This window comes from Bacillus rossius, chromosome 10 (genome assembly GCF_032445375.1).
Source record: "Bacillus rossius redtenbacheri isolate Brsri chromosome 10, Brsri_v3, whole genome shotgun sequence".
In the NCBI taxonomy this organism is placed as follows: Eukaryota; Metazoa; Arthropoda; class Insecta; order Phasmatodea; family Bacillidae; genus Bacillus; species Bacillus rossius.
The window spans coordinates 42,908,360-42,917,583 of record NC_086337.1 but is presented as its reverse complement, the minus strand read 5'-3'; the positions used below and the strand labels follow the sequence as shown (position 1 = coordinate 42,917,583).

General features: G+C 41.7%; 1 protein-coding gene across 1 annotated transcript; it reads left to right on the top strand.

Annotated features, from left to right (window-relative positions):
• The first annotated feature begins 2,688 nt into the window (after positions 1–2,688).
• Positions 2,689–8,800, top strand: LOC134536028 (uncharacterized). The gene is made up of 2 exons (XM_063375538.1): positions 2,689–2,885; positions 6,970–8,800. The coding sequence occupies exon 2, from the start codon at positions 7,010–7,012 to the stop codon at positions 7,889–7,891; it is 882 nt and encodes a 293-aa protein (XP_063231608.1). The 5' UTR covers positions 2,689–2,885; positions 6,970–7,009; the 3' UTR covers positions 7,892–8,800.
• Positions 8,801–9,224: the final 424 nt, after the last annotated feature.

The following is a 9,224-nucleotide window of genomic DNA, read 5'->3' as shown; positions in this document are numbered from 1 at the left end:
GATTTGTGTATAGGGGGGGGGGGGGGGTGTTAAGAAGCATGCGCCCCCCCTCCCCCCCCGTATTAAAGCGCGGGGTCCGTGGGTCCTCCCCCGGGAAAATTTGGATTTTAAGGTGTAAAATAGTGCTATTTTAGCAATTTTTCGGTACTTAAATTTAAATATTGTAATGGTAAAATTTTTATTAATTTTAATATGAAATTTGAGTGATGAATAAGAAATTAATTAAAGATTTGTTGCTAAGGGGGGGGGGGGGGGGTTGAACCCCTAACCCCCCCCCCCCTGGCTACGCCCCTGCTTTACACCAATAATAAATGCTTGTGTAAGACGAATTAAAATGTTTTTAAGACCTGGCATGTTGTAAAAAAATAGTCGTAATAACAAATTTTTACATCAAATGTCTTCTTTCGCTTGGTGTCAAGGAATTCTCCCCCTACTTATTCTACCATTTCCTGAAGCTTCTTCCGTAAATCCTTCCAGCCCCTCAAAGCCAGTATCTTACCCTCAAGCCCATTCCACTTCCCTCTTAACCCTTTCCATACGTCTCCCCTCCCTTGGGTTCTACTACTCATGATCTCTCCTCCCTCTGGACCCTCTTCTCTGCAATCTCCCAGCTTCCTTCAAACCATTTCCCCCTGGATCACTTTAAACAGCTTTAATAGTCTTTATACTTTCCTCCTCCCCTCCCCACCCCTCCTTGAGCATCATTGATGGTCTATGCAACTTTCCCTGTTCTCCTTCCCTTCTCCACCACATACCTACTCATCACCCATTTCACTGCTCTGCCTTGTACATTTTCCAGCTCTTTTATTTCCATTCATCATGTACAGATCCCAAATTGAGGTCACAAACTCCATCTTTGGCCTTACCAATGTGGATTGTGGAATACATATTTTCTTGCCTTAATTTAGCCTTTAAGGTCCTGACAATCCTCCCCTTCCACACTACCTGCTGTACCTACTTTCCCCATCCCAGGTAGCCCTGCAGGGTTACACCCAGGTATTTGTAGTCCTCTGCTCCCTTTATATCCTGTTCCTTCCAACACACAACCGAATCATCACTGCATGATTGATGTGTCCATTCCCTGCTTCATTTCACAGACTGTGAAGACTAAATGTTGCTTGGCAGTCTCCCGACAGGAACCTGCCCACCCCACCACTCTCAGCCAACACTCCATCAAGCTTTTTCGAGGTGCGCGACAGCAGACATAGAGGGTTGGAGGACTGGGTTCAACTGTCTCACTTTCCACATAGTAACAAACAAAATTATAGAATTTTTTTTTGAAATTTATTTTTATTGATTCATTACTCATACAACATGTATTATTTGCGCTTTCCATAATTTAATTTAATGTAATCTGATTAAACAAATATTTTTACTAGTATTTTTCATAGTTCTTACACTACTTATTCATCATATAACATACTTATTGCATTGAAAACCCGCACTGACTATGGAAACGGTGCGATAATTTATACATCTAGTGCGCACACGCCCAGTGCAGTTCAAGCAATCTTTATAAACCATAGACTAACGTTCTGATAGACATCAATCTCAAGTTTCGTGGTAAAACATTTATGGTTCCAAATTTTAACCCCTCTTTTGCCAATGCAACTCAAGTAAACTGTGAAAAACACATGACAAGGGAGACGTAGTTGGCACATTGTTGAAGTTATGCAATCTCATTTTTCCTGTCGGAATATAAATTCAAAACAAATGTAGGCTACATGTAATTTCCCAATAAAATTACTTTGACAGTTAAAATGACAAGTTGTAAATTAATTTGTCACATATGCACAGAAAATGAAAATCCGCCTATTTCATCATTAGTCTATGGTTACGACTTGATTTTTTTTTTACACAAATGCGCTTATTTGGACCCTTTTACAATATAAATTTATCCATATACATTGTCTCATATTCAATTTACTGTCAAAAGTATTTGAAAGGCTAAAATTTTCGAAACCTAACTCGGAAGACACCGTACTTCTTCATTTGCCACATTAAAATACTGTTAAATTAAGATTACAGTACTGTTTAATGTTATTTATTCTAAACTACAACAACTGGCGTTTTTCTTCGTTATGATCTAGCCAACATTGGACCCATAGAAATTATCCAGAAATATAAATTGCATTAGGAAGACAGATTGAACTCACACATATCCAATATAACACTATAAGTACACTTAGCCCATTTAAAAAAAAAAAAAAAAAAAAAAAAAAAAAATTGGGGTCATGAATATTTGCAGTAAAATAAAGAATAAAGTCAAATCAGCTTCAGTTTCATCATATTTCTTTAACAGACTAGCCTACACATTGAACCTTTTCACCTTTGTACAAATTTCTGTGGCATGAGATAAACGATATATGTATCCAGCAACATAACAAAAGATGTTTCTTTAGTTGCCATACATGGCTTTATTCCTTTGTAACCTTGATACTAAAAGAACTTCATTCAGTCATTTGAATTTGACCTGAACTAAAATATTGGCAGTATAGACCATGATTAGATTGATTACACAATATTTGTTTGAATGTTACCACTTTTACCAAAGCCCACTGAAAACAGTGGTATTTATAGGCATTGAATATTTACTATTCCATAGAAATAAGTGTAAGCAAAGACATTGATGGAAAGCTCAATGCATTACCTATTATTATATAACTGAACATCAGTTTTATATTCGGTACCTACTAGTAGCTAAGGCTTGAACAATGTCCAAACCAAACTTTTTGCATAACACACTAGTAGAGTCTGATTTGTTGACTGCATCATCTTGTATCTGCGAACAAACAATCTTTTTAAAATTATTTTCACTGCGACTAAAATTTTATAAATTTAATACTAGAAGTTAAACAAAAATGGATCAAAATAGGACGAATTCGGTGAGTAAATGATTTATTTATTAAGAATTTAAAAATGGAAAAGCTAGATTTGTCATTAGTAAGACTTGACAGACGCTGTCATGAGTGGGTTTTCTCGGGGTACTATCTCTTCCCCCAGTAATGAAATCATATGCGCTCTAATTTATTTCATTTTTATCAAATAGTCACTCTGTCAAAATAATATTCATTCATTCGTTTTATTCATTCCATCAGCATGAGAGCTGTGTGGAGTAGGCCTACACGAATTTACTCTTGGTACATACGCCTTTTAGCCTTCGAAACAAAAAAAAATATATTGAGATATCTAGTTACTGTTTGCACAGAATAGAAGTATGTCTATGAGAATGCTACTACAAAGATGACTTTTTTATATAGATTAATTTGATTTCAACCATAGGTATACCTATTTATTTTTCAAAAAAAAAAAAGCCTAGAGAATTCACTTCCACCTCCTCCTTTTTAAAAGCGTAAGGTCAAAAAATTTAAGCATTAACCATGTCGTTTGAAACAACACTATCTCTCTGTCCGTCTGTCAGTAACAAAGGCGAGAAAACGCTTCGTCAAAGTGTGTAAATCGACCTTAAAGTGCTATTCATCCACATAAGGCCACGCTATATTCAATAAAACTCCCTCATCACATTGTTAAAATGGGATGACATTTGAAGTTAAAAATTCGCTAAATCTGTTCGTATGTTCCAGGATATAGTACGTTATACCCAGGCATCCCACGAACGAGTGAACTTCTTTGACATGCGACTTTATAAACGGTTTTAGTTTAACAGCGGAATATTCTTACATTATTTCTTATATAAAAAAAAACTGGTTAATGGTTGGCTAACCTCGTCATTTGGAAAACAAAGTACATGAACTTTATTTAATATAATGGAAAGATGCGCGTGGAATGATAGCTTGGTGCCTCGCACGAATCTGTGAGAATTTGCACTCGTTCACGGGCTAGATTTTAGTGTAATAAATAACAAAAAAAAAAAAAAAATTTGAATGTACGGCGAAATATATTTAATCTAGACATTGGTTCGCGAGTCAGACTCGATACCATACGAGCGATACGAACTCGTAAATTGTAGTATTTGAAATGAGTTTGTCGAAGCAAGTTGCAACTGCGGCTGATCGTCCAGGGGTGATGAGCCAAATATTAAGTAAACAGACTCTCCAATTTTTTTGTTTTTCCAAGAGAACCGCAAAATGTATTTTTTCTGCACTACATTGAATTTTAAGACGACAAAAAAAAAAAAAAAACGAGATAAACTCAAAATATTTTATCAACAAATTCACAATAAGTTTTCAAAATAAAGTCTACTTAGGAAAAAAAACAGGTACATTAAAACAAATATGGTAGTCATTAGTAGAGCTCTACTGATAAAACAAGAAAAGCCTAAATTATTTAAATTAATTATTAAAATAAAATTTAAAAAAAAAACAGCTGGGTGAGTGCGGGGGCGGGGTGGTGCGATCGTAGGGGCGAGCGAAGGTTGAGGACAGGCCTTGTGATTGTGCCGCTTGATTTTGTGCTGTGGAGCGCAGCGAATTGTAGAGCGAACCATTCCTACGAAAAGAGCCGCATGCGGCTCGCGAGCCACGGTCTGCTGACCCCTGACTTAGACGAATATTGTATTCACGAGGAGAGAGAGAGTGTGTGTGCAAGAAAGAGAGAGAGAAATTTATAAACAACTGGAAAGTTTGAGCTGAGAAGTGTTTGAAATAAAGGCCACTATTCATGTAGGTACTTAACTTTAAACAACTCCGCCAGAGTTGACAGTATTGACGAATGCAAATAAAATTTTGTAATAACTGTCAAGCAAGGGCGTATCCCCCCTTTTTTTCCCCTTGTTTTATGAAGTGAAAATTTTGTAACTAATCCTCACAACTTATTGGGATAAGGAATGCTATATCGTGAGATGACACAAAAACCTGTGTCTGAAGCCGGAATTGCAATAGTCCGTCGTCTCCGTCCGTCATCCGTCCACCAATCACATGCCCCGAAAAATTCCGTCCGTCCGTCCATCGATAACTTGGTAGCTTCATACTTTTGATGGACGGGTGGATGAAATTATAACCTCCAAATTTATGCAAGGGTTTCGCAAGTCAAATATTATTTTAGAAGCTTGTTTTGTTCTTTAGATGTTTACACAATTATTTTTATGACGTGACAACGTCTAATAAATCGATGAACGCCAGCTGCACGCACGAAAAAGGATGACCCATTGTCCCATTACGTACATTGTCCCGTTACGCTCATTGTACGCTTGCGCCGCATCTATCTCTCTTCCACTCGATTGGAACAACCATCGATTTGACTTTATCGAGGCACATTAAACTTGAAACACCCCCATTCGTTTCCTACTTTTCCTATCATCGTCCTATCCTTAACAGAATAACACAAATTGGAAGAAGCTAAATAGCAAACATGTATAAAAGTTATAATTAAAATAATCTGTTCGTTAAAGTAGGTAATATACATAATTGAATTAATGAGTGCAAATAAAAGTAAATTTATCAATTAAATTGTTGATTTCATTTCACTCCTTCTTTGTATCCATACGAAATAGTGATAATTCAATAAAAATGATTCAATTTTATTCATTAAAGTATGCAATCATTTAATCAATGTTTTGTTATGACGTTGTCACGTTAAACTATCGACCGTAAACCGACTTTACAGACAACTTTCAGAGATTGCGTTTTTAAAAAAAATTGTCCGATTAATAGAAGTGTAATAAATTACGCATGGTAACTCTGAAAATGTTGAAGGAAAAAAAATTACCAGAGTGAAAAATATCGAGTTTAATGAGTTATAAGTTTACGATTGTCAAACTAATCTAATTATACAAAAATAAATTTCAACCCAAAATTTATGTTTTCTTAACAGTTGGCAGCATGTACAAGGGGAAATATTGTGACGGAAGAACGGAGTGTTGTCGATCGCTCGGCGGCTGACGATCGAACGGGCGACGGACGGAAGCGACGGGCAGGGGCGCAACAACAAGGGGGGGGGGGGCAAGGGTATTTTGCCCCCCCCCCCCCCCCCCGTTCTGAAACTGAAACCTTGAAGTGGGTTCAAACGGGGGCAAAGAAAGTGCTGTGTAATCAATTTTTATATAATAATACTGCTTAAATAGCACCATTTTCCACCTTGAAATACAAATTTTCCCGGGGGAGGACCACCGGACCGCCCCGTTTCAATAGGGGGGGATCGATGATTATTTATAAAAAGGTATATTGCCCCCCCCCCCCCCCTTTGGAAATTTAGTTGTTGCGCCCCTGGCGACGGGCTATTGTAATTCCGGCTTAAACGACGAAACTCAACCACAAAACTGAGTGGGAAAAGTCAGAGCTCGTGAAAGCCTCCGACACGGCTTGTCGTCCACAAAACCACAGTCTGCAGCGCCTGGCGTGTTCCGGACCGCGCAGAGCCGTTCTCTTGCCCACGCGGCGCGGGGCGCTTCGACGGAAGACGACTTCGTGCTCGTGACCTCTATGACCGGCGGACGATAGGTCCCGAGGGGGTTCGATTCCCGGCCGATTCAGCTTCACCTTCCCCGATTCAGGACCACGTTTCATGCTCGTCCCTTCACCCACTCTCACTGCGGAAGGCAACGGCGACCACCGCAGACTCACCTCTTGCGCGTCCCGGCTTCCATCACCGCGGCGTTTATTCGGTGGGGTCGAAATGCCCCTGACGTACTCAATCAGGTTTGAAGAAGTTTCACCAGTAGGTAAAAATACACGCGGTAGCATACCAACCGAGGCATAAGCACAACGGTAAAAAAAAAAATTATAAAATCCGATAGCACCCAGGTTAGATGCCCAGTAATACCATGGTCGCTTCCTTCCCGATTCATCACATTCTCACCAAAAAAAAAAAAAAGGAAAGAATTTGAAAGCAAACAGCGGACGAAGAGTTTATAACTCTCTTTCCTCTCCTCACTCCCCTTACCCAAGGAAATTAAAAATTCTGCGTACACTTCGCAGAGAGTCCGTTGTATTTTCCCCTCCTGTAACGAACTCGCTAAGGTTTTTTTTTGGGATCGAGTGAACATCATCATTTATTTTTTTTATTTTGCAGCTCGCTGTCGACTGAAGATGGCCGAAAGTTATTCCCCGACATGTATTCTCAGTGGAGGCGAGACAAACATGTGCCCTCGAAGGACGGGAAGGTGCGTCGCGGCGCCGGCGCGACTCGGAGGGCGCCCAAGGAGCCGGCAGTCGCGGAGCGGCCGCCGCAGGCCCTGTGCTCCAGCTCTTCCTCGTCCACGATAGGCAGCATCTCGCACTTCGAGGTCAAGATGAAGAAGCTGAAGAGGAAGAGCAGCCGCACGGGGGAGTCCCAGCGGGGGGACAGCAAAGAAGACGTGCTGGAGCAGAGGTTCCCCGGGTTGTCGCTGGGGGGAACCGCGGACAAGAAGAACAACCCCCCGCCGCGACCGAGGGTGCGCGAAGGCCGCGGCGAGCACCTCGCGAGACGCGACCAGGCGAGGGACCCGCAACATGAGGAGGAGGTGGTTCGCAGCAGGGCCGAGCCCCCGTCGCGGATATCCAGGACGGCGTCCCAGGCGTCTCGGACGACGACGACGACGACGGCGACGACGGCGCACGAGCCCGGCGGCGTGTCGCAGTTCGACCCGTACCGCGTCTCCCCCGGTCCGGCGGTGTACAGCCTGCCCTCGTACCTGGGGCGCCGGGTGCCTCACAAGCGGGTGGCCGGCGCGGCAGTCATCCTGGGGCGCGGGAACCCGGGGCTCGGCCAGAGCAGGGACTCGCCCGGGCCCTGCTACTCGCCCGTCTCGCTCGACGTCTACAAGAAGAAGCAGCCCCAGTACTCCATCTCGCCCAAGGACTCGGTGGACCGCGACTCGACCAGCTCGCCGGGCCCCGGGGCGTACAGCCCGCAGCTGGCCGGCGGCGGCTACCGCAGCAAGGGGGTGTCCTTCGGCAGGAAGCACTCCATCTACCGCAAGAACCTCTACACCAGCGACGACCTCCTGTAGCCCGGCGCGCGCCAACGGGAAGCTGCCGTCACTATCGATCAACCAACTGCAGCGTTTGTCAAATTAAGCAGTGATGTCCAGTTTTGTGTTGATGTATATTTTTTTTTAATATTGGTAACATTTACAGTTTTACGTCGAAAAAAATTTTTTTTTTCTTCATACCAAACGGTAGTTATTTAAACTTTTTCCTAACCTCATATGCTTCCGTCTAAGATATTACGGTATGGAGTCAATTTCCGGCTCTGATCTTTCGCTCGCTGAACCTCAGACAAGTACCTCCTACCCCCCCCCCCCCCTCTCCGCGGAAGAACTCCGCCCTGATCCTCTAAGCCAGGGGTCGCCACACTTTCGAACGAGATCGGCCGCCTCATGTATTTTCTCTGCATCCACATGGAATTTTAAGATGATAACAAAACGAGATAAAATCAAATTATTCTATTCACAAACTCGATATAAAGTCTTAAAAATAAAGACTACTTAGAAAAAGATGTAAATGTGAAAAATATTGTAATCGTTAGTAGAGCTCTAGTGTACAAAACAAGAAAACCTAAATCATTTAAATTAATTATTAAAGTAAAAATATCACCTGGGCTTTGTAAAAATTTATCGCTTAGTTGTAAAGGTAAACGTTGCATCGCTTTCGAAAGCTCAGCTATATCTGGCGAATGAACACGAATTTTCAATTTCAGACGTGACTGTAAATTGCACAGCCCGTAAAATCGTGTGGAAAGAGCCGCAGTCTGTCGACCCCGGCTCCATCGTGAGCTCTACCAACATATTTTTAACAGAGTTGAGGGTCAGAGGTGCGGAGAGAACATGCACAAGGGTGTAGCTGGGTGGACCCCTGGGCCCAGCCCTGTTTATTTTTAAATGTTTAACTATTATAATTTTTTACAAACTAAAAAAAAATGATTATTTTTTCATCGGATGAAATTTTAGAAGATTTTACACACCTACAGCTAATTTTATTTTTCTGTAACTATTTTCATTTTTATCTCAGTGTGTGAAATAAATATACATACTCGCTGTAAAATAATTTCATAAACAAAGCTTAGTTTGAACTTATAAAAAATAGTAACCATAATTATACCCTGTGTATTTTCAGGTTCAATAACATTCTAAAAAGAGTGTAGGTAAGAAATAACCATGCAATTATAATGTAGCACGTGACTGTAAAATGGATGGGGGGGGGGGGGGGGGGGTCCAGGGCCCGTAATCGAATGTGGGTGCCATGATCTCGGGATAAGCCCCTGACTCCTGAGACATGCACGAGAAATGTTTTGACGTTCAGAGCAGAGCGAGGCGGCACACACACAGAGGTCAGCGGTTTCAA